Raw genomic sequence first — 21,663 nt, 5'->3', positions numbered from 1 at the left:
CCTCTCCCACGCACCCTCACAGACACCTGCTGCTCCCGGCGTCAGAAAGGTACATTTAAATCCTTTCCCCACTGAGAGCAGGAAAGAGAAGGGTGTTTGGCACTGAGACGGATGGGCACTGTCGAAACGCCAGGGCCAGGCTGCTTTGGGTTGCTGGGTGTGTGGGAAATTTGTGGGCAGGGGTACTTGAATGTATGTCTTGGGGAACCCTTAAAGATGCCGGAGAGGGGGCCTATACACGGCGGCACAGGGTCAGCTGCAAGGCAGCTACATGGGGAGGAGGCTGTAGGACCCGTTGTTGGTGCCAAAATTGAAGCCCTCTCTGTTCCTTGCAGCGCCTACTGTCCGGTTCATAAAGGAAATGTAAGAGATGACTTGCAAAGTTAGGATGGGAACCCCCGAACAATATCAAACTTGGGGTCTGTTTGCAGCTATATGGGGTTTGCCAGCAGTGTAGAAACAGGTTCAGCCTGCAGATGCAGAAAGTTCAGTGTCTGAGGTCTGTGCATGGGGGGGGCTTTGCATACTCCACAAGCCTGCAAACATCTAGACTTGCTTCCAGTAAGGAAGCTCGGAGAAACTCTTGCTTCTCCCATCAAGGTATCTATATGTGCCTGGGACTGATCCTTACCATCGAGAGGCTGAACATTTTTAACACGAGGGTTCAGTGGGGATTGCAGATTTAGTAGGTATCAAATATGTGCGTTAGTGCCGGGGCCATTTTGGAGGTGGTGCTGTGTTGTTGCCATGGGTTGCTATGAATTTTCTTTTCTGTGGGTATGGACATACCCAGATATTTGCTTGGCGGTGATTGAAATTGAAACTAGAGAATTTACGGGGAAGGCTGGATTCGAACAGTAACTAATGGAATGCTGATGTCAACTTATAAGGGTTTACAACTTGCAATTTATTTTAATTTCACTGCTGAGTGACAGGGATATTAAAGCTTTTACATACCAGTATTTGCTCACCAAATGGATACATACTTCAGAGTTTTATGTAAATATTAGAAATTGGAGTTCACAATCTTTTCTGTTGTAAAAATGCAAATAGAGCCTAGTTTGCACCAAGTTATTAAATTAGGTTTCTTTTAATCGTGATACAGTCCTATTTACACTGTATGATATAACTGTTCCAGAAAGTAAGCCTTTCCTATACTCGCCAGTATGTTTAGATAAATGCAAAACGAGAAACCTCTAAGACCTTTGCCAGGCTGCTTAAAGAGCTACTGAAATACATTTTAGAAATACATTTTCCTTCTGCTGGCATCTGTCATTGGATCTGTAAAACACTTGTGCATCCTCCTTCTGTGAATGAGCACTTTGCCATTTCAGTTAGTTTTGATATGTAAGAAGAATGATCTGCACATGTGAACTGTAAAAGAAATGGGCTCTGTATGCATATATTTAGCTTCTATTCTTCTCACGCAATTAATGCACATAATTGGCTCAGACTGGGATTTGTTTATAGGCATTTGTTTGTGAACAGAGCCACATCCATTTTCTACTTAAATCGTGGGGTTATTCTGACTGACTTCACTGAGCTTTGAATCAGAGTAAGATTAAGGTCAGGTGAAGGCATATTTGAAAAGATGGCCCACAAGGTCTTTCATTTTCAGCTGCTTTGATTTTTTTCATGAATCTATAACAGTTTAAAGAAAAAAAAATATGCCTGGTATTTGCTGAGATAGGATCAATACTAATCCAATCCCACATCTAGGCCTCTGTCTTGGCAGTAAACGGAGCTCAAACTGTCAAATCTTTCCAGAATCATAAACTACCCAAAGGCTTTGAAAACTGATCAAAGCACCTTCAGGTCTCCGATGGTCAAACGTGCTCCCAAACATGGTTTCTGAAGCTTTGCAGGCTGCTTAAAATCTCACTGTTAGGTGTCAAGTTTCTCCTAGCCCGAAGAGCCTTGCTAAGTCCCATTTTATTTTTATTTTAAATTAAAAAAACAAATAAGCTACTGTAGAAGGGACAGGCTGTGTCTTATGTAGCAGTCTGAGCAGAGATGATTCCAGTCTCTGCTGGCGGCGGGATGCTTACAGCAGCAGGGGTGCAGTGATGCACACAGGGGAACGCAACACTGCCACAACTGCCTCCATCTACAGTTACCTTCGCTGCTTGCAGGTCAGCGGGCTGTCTTTCTGCACTGAGAGCTTCCTTCTACACCGCTTGCAGACTGTAACCGGCTAAGAAAGCTCCCATGAGCAGCACGAGTCCCAGCAGCAGCTGGCCTGTGCCTGGATAGCATGAGACCTCAGACTGCCTTGACTCAGGCTCCTCGGTGTCAGACGGCATGTGGAAATAAGCAAGGTGCCACAGGGGCTGAGGGAGAAAACCAGTTACAATCTCTCTCAGAAGGATTGTCATACTTTATCTTACATAGGCCAATGACATGATTGGATTTGTAGTGTTCACAATCTCAAAACCTTACAATTCCTTCTTCCCTTCCAGAAATAAATCAGTTCAGATCACCTGAAACGTACCCGCTGTGGGGCTGATCCTGGGAGATCGATAGGGCTGAGCAAGGAGAGTTCTTTCTTTGACTTTAATGGGAAGGAGATCACATCATCTGGTGAACCTTTTAAAACTGCCTATGCAATTTAAGGCTGAAGTTTTACCTTTAAAAGTGATGCAGACACTTCAGTTCCTAAATTGCACAGTGAACTCAAGTAGGACTTGGACTTTTAACTTAATTAGATGCCTTTGAAAACCTGAAAATCCTCAATCTCCAAGTAACTAGCAACGGACAGAATACGGAAAACTTCAGAAAAGGTGCCCTGGCTGCTAGTAGTTATGGTGATACTTGAGACACATCCAAACGCTGAATGTCTAATTGTTGCCGAGAACTATTTATTAGAGACACTTACGTGTATGCCCTCTCAAACCACATAGACATAAATTTCCTAAAAAGAATTGGATGTTCTCCCACTTAAATGCTCTGCCACAAGTTTGTATATTTTATCTGGACAGAATGGATGAAATTAGTTCAAGAAATAATATCTAAGTCAAAGCAAGAAAGTAAGTGTTCCCTGAAACTGTGAGTGACCTTTTCAGCACAGATCTCTAGGCACAGGCTAGAAATGCCTTCCAGTCTGACCAGTGATAACTATTCTTTGAATCTACTTTTTTTAGCCAGTTGGGCATCTAACTTACGTTGATTTAGTCAGTTGATTTCATCACAATTTTTTTCTAATGATATCATGTAGGACCATATCAGTAACTTCACTCCAGACAAAGTATCTAATTTATCCCCTATTATCCCTGAAAAAATGAAGAAAATTAGATTGGATTGACACAATTTGTTCTTGATAAATAGGTGCTATAGCTGCTTTTGTCACCTTATTGCCCTCTAAATTCTTATAATTCAATCATGTAATAATTTCTTCCGGCATCTTTCCAGGTATCAGAATTAGATATAGATACAGGATTAGATACATGTATATATTAGCACAGGATTAGATATAGATACAGGAACATCTATAATTCCCTGGAAGCTTCCTTTCTATATCTTATTATATCTTTTCCTTATATCAAGATTAGCATTATTATTTACCCTTCTTAAGCACTGCGATATCTTTTGCACAGTTTAAAATCTTGATCTTAAATGCCAGCACAGCCTTTGTAATTGAACCCAGAGATTATAACATTATTATCATCTGGGTACTGATTTCTGCCTTGCTGTGGCTGTCAGCCAAATGTCATAATGCATACAATTAACAGATTTGCTTCTCAGCTTACTGATGACAAAGGAAGCACAAATAATTCATAGGCAGAGGCATGTTTCTTTGATGTGACCAAACTCTGATCCTTTCAGCACCTGAAGGGAGGCAGGCTGAAGACAGGGCAGTCTCATTAAGGCAGAGAAGGAAAAAAAAAAAGCAGAGGAGGAAGAGGAGGATGCAGGAGGTGCCCCCAGCCCGCTGCCCCATGCTGGGTGCTGTGACCTCTTCTGGGCCGGGTCCCACAGCTCCCACCCTCCCACCACAGCGCGGGAAAGAGGAGATTCCTTGGGACTGGGGGAAAAGACAAGAAAAATCTATGTCCCAGACAAAAATACAGACAAAATAATGTCTCTAATTACAAGGTAGCGCTTTTTTTTTCAGAGGTTAAGGGAAATTCCTGGTGAGATACTTCCATCTGGTTTACAGTCCCTGTGCGCTGGGGCAGTTCAAAGAGGCTGCAGTGTAACTGAGAATTGAGGACAGTATTTATTTATAGTTTGATAGCCTCATAAAAGCTGTAGAGCTGAGCTCACAGCAGTGCGCTTATTTATGTTTTGAACTGCTCATGCAGCACCCTACCGCCTTGCAAAATGTATGCTGTAGCTCCTGCATAAAATTATATATGACTCTTCATAAGGTTCATGACACAAAGGCAAAAAAAAGTGAAATTAGACTAACAAAACAGCTGATATAAAAATAAAAGTAGCAGCCAGAACTGGAGGAAAATTAACAGCACGGCTCTGAAATAAAGTAACATCAAATGAAGATTTGCACCTGAATCCATTTTTCACAATAGAAGAAAAAAATATCCAAAAATTCTGAATAAGGCAATAACTCTGATTTCAGCTCCTGGTGACATTACAAAGGATTTGAGCCTTGCACTGGAGGTTTTATAATGACAACCCAGCCTCTGGCACAATCTCAGTATAGTGTCTCACTGCAAATTATATTTGTATCACATTTATTCTTTCTTTTAATATCAACATACCATCTTTTTTCCTCTGTAACCCAGAGGGGAAAGCAAAGCAGCACCATTTCATTATTACCCTTTAATGGTCTTTCCAGTGATATAAAGGAGAATATTAATATCCTTCCAATGACCTCACCTAAACACTGCTAAAAGCCAGGAGGGGAGTGACAAGTTTGTAGCTAATGCACAGGGATGAATTTCTGAAGTTAATGAAAGGATTTCACCCCTGGGTTTTAATCCTGTTTTCTTTTTAACCTTTTAGATTCAGTTTCCTCATCTGTAGGATGGAGAAAGTAGACTTACATACAGGTCGACAGCACAATTTTATTGAGTACAGTTCAGTCAGGAGCTTGGTGTGCTATCAAAGCAAGGAGATGAGGAAGGTGCATTCTTATGAGGAGAGGCAAATACTATCTTCCTGAAAGTGTAAGGTAACCAAGCTCTGCTTATAGCTCTGGCTGGGGAAGGAGTGTTGCTCTGCAGAGCTCAATGGGGAGGGTGAAGAGGAGGTTGGAGGGTTGCAGGTGATCCTGACTGCAAGGTGGAGACTCGTTGCACAATTCAGCCCAAGGATGAGGTGATGATTGGGTACGGACCAGCTCCAGGAGAGGGGAGGCCACCCCATCTACCACTCACAGGCTGTATGTAGCTCTGCTGCTGCTCCTGGGGAGGATGCCCCGAGCCGATCCACCAGCTTTGTGGGCGGCAGAGGAGACCACCCCACACTGGGTGCAGATGGGCAGTGCCCTTCACCATCCGGGTAGTGGCTGTAGGACTTATCCATCAGACAATTTGTGCCTGAAGTAGTACATAAATGGCATGAGCTACATTGTACCTTAAGATTCCTATTGCTAATGTCCTAATGATGAAAGAGAGGAGGAAATGGCTGTGAGCATGTTGCACGTTGTGCCAGATATCCTAATCACTGGTAGATGAACACATAGAATTCATAAATCTGATGAACAGTGTAATCAAAGACAAAGTGTTGCTCTTAAGAAAGCTAAATTAACAGTGAAAGAAAACCTAAAGGTGACCGGCAAAGGAAGGGAAATCATAACTCAGTTCTACACACTGCTTCTTCCTGATCTGTGCAAAAGTCTGGGAAAGATGATGATGATTAATCATCTCACTTGTTCTTCACATTGAAAATGCACATTTTGTCCATTATGGAAAAGCTGGAGGATGTGTGAAGCTCTAACATCACAAAAGAGAAAGGAGAGAAGTTGAAAATTTTGGAGGAAAAACCCTGGTTAGTCAGATTGCTAAACAGGACTGGGGACTTGTTGGTCGTTATTAACGCTTTGATCCTGTTGGAGAGTGAACAACCTGGTTAAAGAGTGAACATCTGCTTTAAGATATGTATGCTTACAATACATGATCTTTGAGATATGGTGTGGTTGGCTTATCAAAATGCAGTGAAGATCAAATATTGCAAGGTGATAAAATAGCACGTGGGGGGGGAGGGGAATAAACTGACTATCTAACTATCATGTAGGATTAAAAAAAAGAACATTTTCTATCTCAAAAATGCTTCCATTGACTGTAAAGACTGCTCCAGAGGCAGTCGATGCAGGATTAAGACCTACGTTTTCTTAAATGCAGTATTTCATTTCAATGTAGCCAGGAAAAAAAAAATCTAGATTTTGGAAATACCATTGCTTTATTTTTTGTACTAAACATACTGCCTTTGATTGATTTTTAACAGTACCATAAGAAGAGCTCAGAGCTTGGCCCACATTCAGACTATGAAGTTAATGTTTTGTCTTCAAAATCCATTTTTAAAATCTGGTAATAACCCAGATTCATTTCTCAGATGTGTTGCTTCTAGTTCCAGATTTGGAATATGGAAAGAATTGATAAAATCAAGAAAATGCTAGTCTTCAAGCATGCCTGGCTTTTAATTTAGCACACAAAGTGAGGACTCTCTGTAATTTGCTAAAACAGAATGATGACTACTTCCAAAAACAACTGAACAGCTAAAAGAGTAGGTCTGAACTTGATGATATAGCTGTAGATTTCCTTTTCACCTGGGAAGTAACTATAATATTTTTTAAAAAAACCATTTATCTAGATCTGTAGAGGAATCTGAACTGTTTGTGAAAATACCTTTAGGTGGATTTCAAAGAATTTCATATACTCATTTTTTTATGTTGATACATATTTCTTTAATGAAACTAAAACTACTCTTTGTGCTTCCAGGATTTGAGAAAACCAGTTCAATCTGTCGTACAAGACCCTGATCCTGCAGATATTTAAGCTGGTGAGAAATGTTACTCATTTGAATTGTCCCATTAAGCAATTCATAGCATGTTTACAATGTGTTTCAAACATGGTTATACCACAGCTTTAGGACTTGTCTGTGAATTGGTGATTCATGACATGAGTCCTTAATGCATTTCCACAACAGAACCGTCTCAGTACCACGTTAGGGACAACAACTGCGTTGAGGACTGGTATCCCTCGAGTGATTGGTAAACATCATTCTCCCATTGACAGCTCTACCTGTCTACAGCACTGTACCTCACATTCTGCAGCTGGCTGATCTGAAAGCCTGAGAGGTTCAGTAAAGGCCCCCCCCCAAAAAACCCTCAGAAATGGGACCATGAAGTTCCTTCTGTTTTCCCCATAAATAAAACTAGAGGGAGTATGTGAATAATTACAATTAAAATTCCCATTTGAGGTTACAGTAAGTGGAACCAAAACTCTGAATCTGCAGCACTTAAGCATCCTGCTGAGAAGTGGGAGGACAGCTCAAAAGCTGGCCCCTATTTACTAATCCTTTATTTATCCCAAAGCAAACCAGTAGTAACTCTGTACAAACCAGTGACCTGCACTTTGGTGTGAAAGAGTAAAGAATCTGGCCAATTAGACCAAGTTGGTTCCTGCCAGTTTCCACCACCATACTTCAGGGGTGGAAGCTGTCTCTGCCCACGTTGTCTTGACTCTCTCAGCTTGAAGCCTGGGGAGAGAGCTACCGGTAAAGTGGGGCGCAATGGGGCAGAGGCAAATCCATTGGTAGAGTAACGAGGTAGCAGCTTCCTAACTGCTTTGCAAGGGTGTAAGCACAGGGCTTCTGAATCAAAACCGTTCTGCAAACTGGTAGCCAAGTCTGGTGGTAAGGCAGAGTATTAAACATCCACACGTATGCTTATGCCTCTGTAAAATGCCAGTGAACCGGGTCGTACTAGTGGCTTTATTTCCCAGCCGCTTTGCAGAGGTGTAGATCACTGTAAAAACTAATGAGAGAAGCTAGTCTAATGTTTTTCCATTTTTTTTTGGTCTTGTAAAACCCTTTTCTGAAGTCTCTACTTAGGCATAACTCCTAGGTTGAGAGGAGCTGTGAGCAATGAAAAGGCACTACTCCGTTCTAGCTGTCTAACCTAAGGGGCTGTTGAAAATACAAGGTACTTTCAGCATCTAAGCAAGGACTAATGTCCTTCAGGTGCATGTGAGAGACAAAACTTGAATAGCCAAGGGACTAAGGGCCTGACCTAGAGTTTATTATAAGTCAGCGGAAATCTTTCCCTCAATTTTAATAGGCTCTGGATCAGGATCAGGGAAAGGAGGGAGAAGGCAGCTGGAAAAGACTGATTTGAAGGGAAGTCTGTAATTTTCTTTAAATAATCACAAAACTTGTGGGGGTGTTATTGAACATTGAAGATCACTTGAAGTATCAATTTTATTTTTTTGTGTCTTGGAGACCTTGAGCCTGAGACCTCACCATAATTTTACATACTTTTTATGCATTACTGATTTATATCACACCCTGTAGAATGACTAGCTTTAGATATTAACAGCAATATTCATTTGCCCAATAATTTGTTCTTATTGGACAATGTTATGCTTCTACCTCTAGAAACATTCCTGATGAAGACCTTGAATTCTGAGGAGATTTAAAAACCAGGAAGTTTGGAGATCAACCATGGATCATAAGGCTGAGGAGAAAAGAAGGCAGCGCCATAGCTTGACTTTACTGGAACAAGTAAAGAGAATGAAAGAATCAACAGAGATAATTGATGTTGTGCTAGTTGCAGAAGGTGAGAAATTCCCCTGCCATAAGGTGGTGCTGGCTGCCTTCAGTCCCTATTTCAAAGCCATGTTTACCTGTGGCTTGGTTGAATGCACGCAAAGAGAAGTGATACTGTATGACATCTCTGCAGAGAGCGTGTCCGTAATACTCAATTACATGTACAGTGCAGATTTGCACCTCACTAATCAGAATGTGCAGACTGTTGCGCTTGCTGCATATTTCATGCAGATGGAAGACATTTTCAGTATGTGTCAGAAGTACATGATGGATCATATGGATGCTTCCAACTGTGTGGGCATCTACTACTTTGCAAGCCACATTGGGGCAGAAGATTTATCTGATCAAGCGAGGAAATACTTATATCAGCATTTCGCTGAGGTGAGCTTACAGGAAGAAATATTAGAGATTGAATTCCAGCAGCTGTTGACTCTTATAAAATCAGATGATCTGAATGTATCCAGGGAGGAAAGCATTCTGGACCTTGTCATTAGATGGGTGAAACACAGCAGAAAGTCACGTGTAGAGCACCTTATTGAGCTCCTGAAGCAAGTGAGACTGGTACTTGTCAGCCCTTCCTTTCTCGTGGAAGCCCGGAAAAGGAATACAATGATCCTGTGCAATTCAGAATGCAATGATATGTTTGAGGAAGCGCTGAAAACCATCAAGCTATCCAGCCACCCTTCTCTCAGCCTGCGGTACGGCATGGAGACTACTGATCTCTTACTCTGCATCGGCAACAATTCTCTCGGCATTAGGTCAAGACATGGTAGCTATGCAGATGCCAGTTTTTGTTACGCTCCTGCGACACAGAAGACGTATTTCATTTCCTCTCCAAAGTATGGAGAGGGTTTGGGATGTGTTTGCACTGGTGTTGTCACTGAGAATAATGATATTATTGTGGCAGGAGAGGCAAGTGCCGTCAAAATGTCTAGACAAAAGGCCAGGAACATCGAAATTTATAGGTGTGTACCCTTGGTCGGAAAATCCCTAATTATTTAAAAATTTTAATTCAAATAATGTTCCTGGGGATGAAAGAAGACCATTAGACAAAGTGTTCTTTACTTGAAGTTTTCCCAGACATTTCATTCTAATGAAATTCTAATCGATTTGTCACGATTGATCTTTATGGCACAATGAATTATATACATGCAACCAAATCCTGATGCCTTTTCTCCTGAAAGAAGGAGGATTTACTGTAGTGGCATTTCTGTGTAGACGAGCTTGATTAGATTCTACATTAACATATGTGGATCTTATGTTCTTACTCAAATCTCAACATTTTCCTAAGATGCTCTTTTCTAGGTCATTAGCGGGGGGGACATGAGTCAAGCAAATGACCCGAGGAGTCCAGTAAGACAGAGATAACACTCTTCTCCGTTGATGTTGATGATAGTACTTCAGAGATTAAAGGATAATGATTGATAGCTTTAAACCCTCATTCGGTTTTTACTCCTGTCTTTTTCAGATTCACCCATTGTAAAGAAAACCAGCCATTTTCTGGATTAAAGACAAAATTAAACAATGGTGACAGCATTTTAAATTTTCAAATTTAAGGAAGTAAATCCGTACTGAGGCAGATGAAGTGGCCTTATTTTCAGCAGTGCGGAGCTCTTACTCTTCCCGCTAACTTCAGTGGAAACTGTGATTGAACAGCACATGCAGAAATAAGGGATTCCTTACCTTAATTAGGGTCAAATATCTTTGAAAGGATGCCTAAAATTAGGATCCCTCATACTAAAAATGCTTGATATTGCAAAAACTGGGCTCAATTTTATAAGTTCTCTGTGAAAGAGAAAGCTCCTCTTGTCATTGTATCGTTGTCTGAATAAACATTGACAATGAAGGGGGTAACGTTTCAAAACAAGCTGATGGGACCTCAGTGAACCAGGGCATTTACAACTTTGGATTTTCCTACAGATACCACCAGCGAGGAAACCAGTTTTGGCACAGCCTGTGCACCACTCAGCTCCGTGAACTCTATGCGTTGGGCACTATCCATAACGATCTCTATGTAATAGGAGGGCAAATGAAAGTGAAAAATCAGTATCTGGTCACAAACTGTGTGGAGAAGTATTCCATGGAGCAAGGCACCTGGAGAAGCACGGCGCCTCTTCCAGTACCGTTAGCCTGCCATGTGGTGGTGACGGTGAAGAATAAGCTCTACGTGCTGGGTGGCTGGACACCACAGGTTAAGAAATGTGGCCGTTATTTTGTTTTGTTTGTTTACTAACAAGCAGAGCTATGCATGGTTTATATGGTGTGTAATTTTATGGTGCTTCTTGCATAGGAAAAGTACATCAGTGATAACAGAAGAATAAATTGCTCACATTCCTCTGATTAAACATCTTTTGTAGGAAAACCAAACAGGGTGAAGAGGAATAATATCCATCTTATGCCATCCTCACTGTAAATACCAACTTTAGGAAGGGCAGTTCTTTCACAGAGACGTGCACAGTGAGCAAGAGTTTAAAGTACATCTCCTGTGTCAACATGGGTCCATTTTAAATAGCTGCTGTGTTAAACACCTTTTTTTTTTTTTTTTCAAAAAAAACCTTGAATTGAAATAACTAGGATGGTATTTAGTACTTATTTGGCACTTTTTTGTCATCACAGGCTGTGAAAAATGGATTAAATTCAGCCTTTCCTTTCCTTACATACTGTCCATTTAATTTTTCTAGGTATCAGTAAATAATGGTATTTAAATCATACAGAGGCCCTTAACTGAGCCCTGTCTTCAAAAAGTGTGCACACAGGTAAACTTCAGGGACAGATTTATATCTGAAATGTAAGGTTCACCTCAATTTCTCAGGAACCTTTCTTGGTTAACCAAAGTTCATTTATTTGATTTTCATTAGATTATATTTTAAATGAAAAGACAAAGCATTCTCTGGAAAACAGATTCCTTCAATCAATCCATTTATTTGTTTCAGTTGCATTGCTTGGCCATGTAAAGTTTTAACAGGCATTTTCAGCAGGGCCACAGATGCTGTATTCAGTAGTACAGGGCATATATGGAACTGTGCTACAAGGAAGATGGATACCAGGAACAGTGCTTGCTCTCCCCAGTTGCTCCCAGCGTGAAAGATCTTTTTTAAGAGCGTAGCCCATTCTTATTTACTGCTCGGTACAGTTTAAATTTGAGCATTCAAGATAAAGCCCCACATTTACTTGTCAATGAAGTAGAGCATCTGTAATCCTTATTGCCGACAGCAGTTATGTTCATACTGTCACCACATCTCATTGGTTTGTGTTCTCCTGAAATAAATTACTGTTTAAAGTATTTAAAAGTGAGATGCATTCAGCAAACAAGATTTCCACCTCTTTGGATATTTTGAGTGTAGGTGTCCCCAGAGGAGACAACAGAAAGATCAGAGAGTATTTCTGATACTGAAACAACTGAGCAAGGACACCTCGCTATTTAAAGAATTAAAATACGAAAACATACTTAATGTAGAAACAATCTGTCTGTAAAAAAACTTGAACTGAAAGATATGTTATATCACAAAGATAGATGTTGAAGTCAGACAACCAGCTTTGTCTTTCTTAATAGTTCTCCAGAACAGATTGTAAGGGGGAAAAGTGGCTCAGAAGCACAAGTCAGGAATATTGAGCCAAGAATGGTTTTAAAAAAAAATGCAGGCACCTTGAAGACACCTGAAGTGGATACCTGCCGACCAGTACTATCAGTAACAATACATGGGAGTTGGAGCATATATACATATATATATATATAGGCTTGAGATGAGCAGATTAACAGGAATTGATTAAAAGCCATAGCTTTGTAAGATTAGGGCGTAGTTGAACAGATCAGAACAAATTAGCTAAAGCTCTCAAAAAAGTGCTTTAAGACCAGCACTGCAGAGTGCTGAATTCTTTTGGTACCATATATCTCCCGCAGTCACCTGTCAGATGTGGTGATTGTATATGTGGGGCTACCACAGCTGCATTGTGATAGCAAATTAGTTCGTCAAGCCAGGAGTTGTCCCTATGCTCAAGCAGCACTGAATGTTCTGTCAATCCTGAACAAATACTAACGACGCAGCATTGATAGAGTGCTGTAAGTGCATGTGTCCATTACAGGACAGAGATAAATACATGTTCCCTTCCCACTCAGGCTTTGCAATTGAAACAAGACAAGACAAAGTCAAGCCAGGACATAAAATGACAGCTTAGGAGGGCAAGGGCTCGACTCACAGCAGCATTGCTCCGGCTCAGCATTGGTCTAGCCTCACTGATGTTAAAGAGTTAAAAACCCAAGCGACTCCAGCCTTGGTAACTGGGGACTCTTAAAATGGAAGAAGGCGTTTGGTGAGGCTGAGAGGAAGGTTTCAGACCCTTGAGACAGAGAGAAGGGCCACTGGATGTTATGTTTTCTGTACATAAAGGGCACAGTGTGTGCTCTGAGGTGAACGTTACCACAAAAATAAGGTAGGATGTGAATTTACGGTATGTAAAATGGTGCCTGCTCCTAAGTATATGCTTACTCTGTGTTGAAAATACACAGCTTACCCCTCTTTCAGCAAATAAGTCAGTGTTTCACACTTATGACGAAGAAAGAACATGCCCCTAGGCACTTACAGGGGGTAACCAAGGGGCTATATATTTACTGTCTAGTTTGCCTCCTACTGTCTTGTCCATTACATCAGTGTTGGAAAGGTCTTTTGGGAAAGAAAAATAACAAGCAAAGCAAGAACACATATAACAACATCACAAGTAAGCAAAGTAGTTCTCTCCTCCTCACTCTCTCTACATGAAACCTTTCATCCCAAAATATTTCAGGATCCTTCCCCCACAGCCTACTGCTTATATTCAAGGCTGTCGTACCCAGAAAACATAATCTGAGTTCCCTGCATCACACTAGACAGGCAGAGAAAAGGGAAGAAGATTAGAGAGAACAAGAGGAGTAGGAGTGAGTATAAAAAGAGTATTATGGCAGCAAAGATATAGCAGGGGGTTAGGAGCTTATTATGAAAACTATTGAAGTTACAGCAGTTGAACAACATCACTCTGGTTAGGCTGACTAAATAAATGTGCAAATGGCTTGAGAATAAGTTATGTGTATATACAGGCCTGAGAAAGGCCAGCTAAGTACCTCACTGAGACTCACTGTACGGTCTGAGTAACAGTGGGAATAGATTAGCAGGAAGGAAAAATGTCAGAGAGACTGGTTTTCCCTCTATTATTATTAGGACTTTACAGCAGCCTTGTGAAAGAGGTACGTTCTCAGAGCTGGGCCCATGAACTTATTGTTATTACCCAAATCCTCAGCTTTATTGCTGCGGAATGTAGATGCCTTCTTATTCATTTGCCTTCTACAGCGTACTCCCAGCCGCAAGTCATGGGTGCTGTTAAACCCTAGTGAGTATGAATCACTTTGCAGCTATAATTGATGTGTTTATGTTATTTATCTGCTCAGCTGTCTGCTGTGATTAATTGCATGCAGGCATGTGCAGAGGGCTCCAAATGTTGTATTATTATATGGCTGTCATATTTCATACAGATGGATCTGCCTGACGATGAGCCGGATCGATTAAGTAACAGAATGTTTCGGTACGACCCAGGCCAAGACAAATGGACAGAAGGTGCGCCAATGAAGTACTCCAAATACCGCTTCAGCACAGCTGTAGTCAACAGCGAGATTTATGTCTTGGGTAAGAGGAAACAGATTTTTAACAGATAGTACCATGACTTTTTCTTCTTTCCAGCAATTTGCCTCTGCGAAGTGAAATATCTCAACCTTTGCTATGTACGCAGAACAAAGTACGTTGGACTAAATGGATAGTATTTTTCTAGAGTTATTTTTTCCCCACATAATTTCTTCCTTCCTTAATTTATGTAGATTAAATAAGTGAATGCTTAGTGTTCTCGATTAACGTAACAAAGATACTTTGCTTTTTAAACTACTTTTCTTTGGAGTATCACTGTGTGCTATAAATAATAATGAATTTTAAAAAGTAGGTAGAGAAGCCTTGTTAGCACCATTTCACAGGTGAGCAGTGAAAAACTAAGGAACATACCCAGCGCCATGAAGGCATAGGGAAAAAGAGAATTTGGATCTCCCAGTCAAAACCAACATTATTTGTGGATTCTGATAAAGTTCAATGAATCATTCTTTTCCACCCACCTCAACGCAGTGCAGTTTTTGGAAAATTGAAATCTTTCATTTTGTCATTTTTTGATTGAATCTTTTCAATTTTTTGTTTCAAAACAGTATTTTGACCCAAAGTTTTAAGACTTGTGTGAAAGAGTTCAATAGTCTTAGTCTCCTACCCCAAAATCTTTTGTCCCAAAATGATCCCCATCCATATCCCCAGTTCTACAGTTCATCCATAACATGACTCTTTTCCCAAAGACCACCCTTCATGGCCCCATCCCAACCTCTGTCCAAGCCAACAGAAAGAACATCACCTGTTGATGATGTTCTAGCAAACGCTAGCAAACACCTCAGGAGCTGGCAAGCAAGGGATTTTTCTGAAGAGAAAATGATGATGTAAGGCAGGGAAAGGCAGATGGAGAAGAAAGGCATTGCGGGCATTGGGAATGATATGGGGGAAAAGTTGAAGGCGCACCCTGAAAGGAGAATAGGAGCCAGAAAGGTGACCAAATGAAGTAGAGAAGGATTACAGATAGGTGTACAACTTGAAGAAGTGGTGAAAAAATTTCATACACTCAATTAATCCACAGGTGGGCTGTGGGTTATTCATGCCCTTCCATGCTCCCGGGGTCCCGTGGGCAGCATCAGACGTGAAAAAGGTAGCAATCTCATCAGTGCCTCAGGACCTTTCAATCCCTTCTGCTTCAAACTACTCCTGCTTACAAGCTTATCGAAGTCAACACAGTAAATACGGTCTTATCAACTTAATGCACCTCCTGTACAAGGGGTGTTCTGGTTTTGTCTGGGTTGTTATATACCATGGATAAAGGAGAGTTTGTTCCTGGCATGTAATACAGAAAGCATTTTGCAGGGGTTATATCTAAGAAAGGTGTCTTTGGAGTAGAAGATGAAAATGGCTTTAACGCTGCATTTGTCTTCTTTTAGAGAAACTTCTTTCTATTAGGTGGCTTGAGACAGGCCCATAGTCACAACCAGGAGAAAGGCTGAAAGAATTCCGTATGGAAAAGAGAGTTTTGCAAACAGAAAATCATTTCATTATTGTCAAAAGTTAGTGATAGAGAACGTCAGTATGCTGTTAAATAACGAGAGCGTTGGCTGCCCAGGTTCAAAAGTGCTTCGAAAATGTGGAAACTCCATCCTTTGTAAAAGGTTAAATATATATAATTATTTATACTGACACTGATGCTGTAATGGGGCAGCAGAAGCAGCCGTAATTGTTGGGAATAGAAAGGCTGTATTCATGCGTTTCAGTAAGAAGCATTCTGAGATCAAGACCACAAATGCTGTGATGACACAAGAGAGTCAGGGAGAAAAAAAAAGGAGCCACCTTGGGATGCATGTGATAAAACAAATTGGCAGTCTTCTTCACAGCAAGCCTGACACTGAGACAAGGAAAAGGAATGGCTAATAAGGAAAACTGCATCCATTTTCTTCCCTCAAAATCTCACAAAGAAAGAAGCATATCTGAGTGATTACAGTAATGAAATGTACAGATTGAACACAAAGCACAGTATTAAATCTGAAAAGTGCCTGTTTAAATGGCATTGAGGAAAGTTCATGGTCGTAGACCTTCACAAGCATTTTGCTAACGTAAAAATATAAAAAGCATCGTTTTATTATGCATAGCTGCCAGTGCTGCAGTACTCAGGGAGCTGAACATGGACTTGAATTCTTTCTTACATGTCAGCCAGTACCAATAATTTTTTTTATGAGAAAATCTTTGTTAGCAATCAGATCGGCGCATGGGCCAGAACAAGCTCTTGCTCTGTCTCCATCACTTTGTTGGTTCACGCACCTTCCCATGAGCAGTCCTTACTCCAGCAGTCCTAAGGGAACCAATACACTTAATCCTGTGATTAACAATTTGCTGCCCCGAACCCTTCACTCTTGCCACTAAGTATAACTAAATACACATAAAGGCAGTGTTTGTTCTCAGTTTTGATTGTGTAAATCTGGGGTGATTTCACTGTAATGAACAAACTTCCTTGTAATTTATACCAAAGGTATAAGCTCACATGCTGCTCCAGGGAGCAGATTTTTTAGAAAGATTGTGCTATTTTTACCATTGTGTTTCTGAGCCTGCCTCCATTCTGATGCTCCATCCACTCAAGGTGTAACTGCAGCAAGTGTAGACATGAATGATTTACCATCAGGTAGCATGAATATCGATTGCAGGGAAGATATTTTGACCTAGGTCTGAGCTGTTTTCACAAACTCCTGATTGCCTATTTTCACAAGCCTTGCAAACACTTTAATGTCCATAAATCTGTAAAATTTGGTTGAAACTGGCCAACAGGCGCAAAAGCTATGAAAGGAGACAAAATAATGTAAACGCAGATACAGAACACACATGTAGTGAGGGTAACTGCATGAGTCTTGTTTCCTTAGGAAATCAAATAATATTAGAACTAATTTTTTAATTGCAAGATAAACCTGACACTGAGCCAAAACTGATTTGTCAACATACCTGTCAATTCTACCTTTGAATATGCTGGTTTAAATCCACCTTTAACTGTATGGGTGGAAATGAAGATTTATCTGTTAAAATTGAGAAGATGTTTACCAATGGTTGGTAAACGTTAACCATCATGGTCTGAAAACTCTGTGGAAGAGATTAAAGCATTTTCCAAGACCTCTCAAAATGATGAAGCAATTTCCAAATGAATTCTGTCTGGAAACATTGATACAGTCACTGATATTGGCATCTTATCCTGCTGATATCACACATGGCCTCATCTCGAGCTGTAAACTCACACTCACCAACTGTAATTAAAACCTCACACATTCCATGGTTTATTTGTGGTGACAAGTTCTTGTTACCTTGTGAGTTCTCAGGCTGTTGGGCTGCGAGGTGGGTACAGTTTTCCTTTGGAAATAATGGCAATGGTAACCCTGGCAGGGTGAACGGGCAATTCATGGCAATGAAAGGAAGACAGAGAAAGCACTCTTAATCTGGCTGATGTCGTACTTGATCGTGCAGATGACATTCAGGAGAGAATGGGCATGGAAGGAACAGAGGTTGATGCTGACAGACCAAAGAATAGCAACTGTCATGAGGATGGTAAAACCATTGCAGGCTGTTCAAAGCTGTGGATCCCTCAAACATCACCTTGCTTCACAGGGAATGTGGGGCACTGTGGGACTCTAGAAAGATGCTGTCAAGGGCAATTTGTGCAAAAAGACACATTCTGAAGAGGATCACAGCTCATAGGTTGTCCTCGTGTAGTGACCTCAGAGACATCTATGCTCAGGCGTAATGACTAAGCTTTTGTGCTACAGATGAGAGAGAGACTTTTGTGGAGTCTCTGCCATTGCCATTTATACCCCTTCTCACTCCAAATGGGCGTTCCCCATGGTGAAGTGTGTGTGCACAGAACTTGAACATCTAACAGGCTCCCATGGAGCCCCAGTCATGGGACACTCAGTGAAGGGGCAATTCAGAAGCATGCTTGGTGTCAATACTTGGATTCCCACAAGCATCACCCGCTCTTCATATCATACTTGTTCCTTATGTGGTGCACGGTCTCCATGGGCTTCCTGCAGTCTGCACCCATCTAAGGAGATCCACTGGGGGCTGCTGGGGGCAGAGGAAGGAGAGGGAGGGAGGCAAGGTGGAAGCAGGTAAATGCAAGATATCTGCTGTATGCCACGAGAACCAAGCCCCGCTTCCCAGAAATAAAAACATGAAATAAAGAAATATATAACTCTAGCTGGATACATAAAGTAGTGTTGCAGAGAGATGAGTCTTTTTTCAAGCAACTCTTGAAAACAAAGTCCTTAAATGAAGTAAGTTTGTCAGCTTTTTCAGACAGGATCTCTGTCTTCCTGTACAGTTCATACAGGTATCAGCACATTCAGGATTAGAATCATAGAATCATAGAATCATTAATGTTGGAAAAGACCTCTAAGAAGTGGGAGTCAGGTGGGACTCTAAAGCATAAATGAAAAATCACTGCACTAAAAGTTGATCCTCTCTAATGTCTCTGATGTGTGAATGCAATTTCTATCATCAATATGAAGCAAAAGGCATAGATGGAGCACTAGCTTTGAGTAAAATGCAGTAGCAGACTCCTTCATACACAAGTCTAATTTTTGCTCTCATCCATGTAGGTGTAAATCTGTAGTAAGTAGTCTGCTGATCTCAGTTGTGTTGTGTCAGACTCATTTTGTTCTCACCCAGATCAGAATCTGATGCTTAGCCTTTGAAGTGTTAATTTCTGGAAAGTCCTATTGGCACAGAACAGAGAGCACATAGTCACTGCCCAAAAACTCTTCCCAGCCTAATTGCCAGCGCCAGCGTGTAAAACCCTAATGACTTAAATGGAATTATTCTAGAGTCACACTGATGGAAGGAAAATGAGAAATAGATCAGAGTTTTTGGTCTGAGTAATAGCATTATTCAGGAACCTGTACCATGTGTCGTAATCAGCAATCCTGCAATGTAATTGTCTGTTTGTTGTGTAATGTTCCTAGAGAATCTTATGCTATTTATACAGTGTACATAATCCTCATAAGTAAATGAACAGCATTTCCTAAGGCTCAAAATCCTTTCTCCTATTCATCCCATTTGACTGGTCTTAGCTCTTTCTCTCCATATTTTCCCAGGAACATAACTATATTCGTTGGAAAGCCCAAGAAAGAGCAGTATTGTGTTCTTAATGACAGAGGCAATTGAGACACTTTTGGAAGAAAACCAGATGGGAGGGCTCTATTTAAGGTCATGCATTTTAATCTCTTGCTTAAAAAAATATCCTTTCCAGCTAAGTCTCCGAAAACTCATTACAGCCAACAGACAAATTAGGAAAATTCATCCAAATGAATCCATTTGAATGCCATATTCATTAGCTTATGTTAGAACATATTCAGTAGAACCACTGTCTCTGAAATACAGGTCACTGGTAAAAAATGCTGTATCACCATGACAGCTTTAACCATGTGTTGCTTTTATGTTATATAATTCCTGCTTTATAAATAAGAACATATAGAAGGACTTAAACGAGAAATCCTATTAGGGAAGATTTAGGAATCAAAGAATTTTTGTTTATCCTCCTTAGCCTGGCATCCCACCTCTTACAACTTGTTTTTTTTCCCCTGAGTTCTTGCTGAGAGCTTCTTTTAAAAGTTTTAAGCAGTTAAATGAGGTTCAATTAAATACTGAATGTCTCGATCATAAAATACTTATTTGAATATGTACTTTGGGGTCTCTCTGGAAGGGAAAGCATGTGTAGGAGGGGCTGGAAAGAGACATTTTAGCTTTCATGCTCAAGTATCAACTGTACATTTGAATAACATCTTCTAAAATAAACATGTCTATTTATAAATATGCTTTGGACTTCTGACAAGTAGCAGCTTATGGGCCTCATTCTGCCCTGTTATACCTGTCCAACAGCCTCCGTAATGCCTGTGTGCAGGGAGGAACAAAAAAGGCAAAAATTTGGTCTGATAGATGAGATCAGAAATGTTTTCTACTCACTTAAGGATTATCAAAGGAAACAAGAGCAAGGCATTACCAGAGAAAAGGAGCTGGAACTGAAGTGTGGACCATGTTTAGGAAGACAATCATCTGTTTTTTCAGCCCTGCTTCTAATCAATCATTTGCCCTCATGTCTTCCGCAAGCTGCATTACCTCATCTGCTTTGCTCTGTGTTAGTTAAGAATGACAGTGCTTCTCGGTTTCATCTTTGGAAGCGCCTGCCAGGGCTACCTTTATTGCTCCCTTATTTCTCTGAGAAACCAGCTATGAAGCCCTGCTTTGCAGGGAGTGAGAGAGCAATGTAAGTGCTGAGACTCTCAGCTTGAGTGCTGTTAAAGAGTAATGAAGGGAAATGTTACAAAAGAGATTAGTGCTATTAAATCCATTGTGCATTCCAGAGATCAATTCAATAGTGAATTATTTTACGGGAGGCAAAGCTTAGATTTCACTTGCTTGTTGGAGGATTACTCATTTTTTTTCACCCATTTCCCAGGTTCCTTTGATAAAAATTCAAAGAGGCACTAGTAAGAATATATGTTGTTTGGTATTGTGATCTGATCACTTAATTATATGATAAAGAATTATAGTGTCAGTGCCCTGAGGGCACTAACAGGTCTTGATCATCCTGACCAGCATCACCTGGGGCCTCCACCCACACCCTCTGCCCATAGGTCCAGGAGCATCATTTAAGCACAGGCCTGGGGGGGTAGCCTCTTCTTGTTACCTTGCCTTTGCCTGACAACTGCTGGTAGGACCTTCTGCAATCACCTGCCTCTGGTCCTGTGGAGCTGCGCCCTGACGGTGAGCTCATTACCTGGGCCACCTTCCCTTTGGAAGCAGCTCTGCTCTTCTTGCTCCCTGCTATACTGCTGTGGCTGAAAGACTGTAGTTGGTGTCTGATTTCAGGTGTCTGTTAGTGGGGGAACCAAATAAAATGGTATGAAGTCTGGTATTCAGAGGTCCCCATCACCCTGCCCCTCTCAATGGAGTACACAAGCTCTTTTCAGTCCTACCTGGACCACCAACCACCTTGTAGGTGTCATTTTGGTCAGCCATCCTGTCTGTGCAATGAGCAATCTAGACTTGGATCTGGGCGGCTATCCTGGGGGAAAAAAATTGTCCACGTTGGACTCAGCTGCCCGGCAAATTTAGCTGCACAGGAGCCCAGTGTGGATGAGACTTGGAAGTGCAATTGCTCTGCACCACTGCCTGCTTCTACAAGTATCAGCGACACGGGTGAAGTTGCTGGGTACCTGTAGGTGGGAACGTTCCCTCTCTCTTGAAACTCCCCTGCACGTCAGTTTCACTCCTACAGGAGTACTCAGGCGTACCTAAGGCACTTATT

At 41.1% G+C, this 21,663-nt stretch overlaps 1 protein-coding gene across 2 annotated transcripts in view; it reads left to right on the top strand.

Moving 5' to 3' along the window:
• The window catches only part of KBTBD12 (kelch repeat and BTB (POZ) domain containing 12), a 39,969-nt gene continuing 18,306 nt past the window's right edge, over window positions 1–21,663 (top strand). Inside the window, exons 1-5 of one of the 2 annotated variants that reach the window (XM_009321031.1) lie at window positions 1–49; window positions 6,900–6,960; window positions 8,557–9,692; window positions 10,648–10,918; window positions 14,231–14,381. In XM_009321031.1, coding sequence (XP_009319306.1) covers window positions 8,623–9,692; window positions 10,648–10,918; window positions 14,231–14,381 — 1,492 coding nt within the window. In that variant the 5' untranslated portion in view covers window positions 1–49; window positions 6,900–6,960; window positions 8,557–8,622. The remainder of the gene's footprint in view (window positions 50–6,899; window positions 6,961–8,556; window positions 9,693–10,647; window positions 10,919–14,230; window positions 14,382–21,663) is intronic. The other variant, XM_009321032.1, reaches the window with a different exon arrangement.

Source organism: Pygoscelis adeliae, unplaced genomic scaffold, assembly GCF_000699105.1.
Source record: "Pygoscelis adeliae isolate BGI_AS28 unplaced genomic scaffold, ASM69910v1 Scaffold453, whole genome shotgun sequence".
Taxonomy (NCBI): domain Eukaryota; kingdom Metazoa; phylum Chordata; class Aves; order Sphenisciformes; family Spheniscidae; genus Pygoscelis; species Pygoscelis adeliae.
The sequence above is the reverse complement of the archived record's forward strand: the minus strand, read 5'-3'. Positions and strand labels throughout refer to the sequence as shown.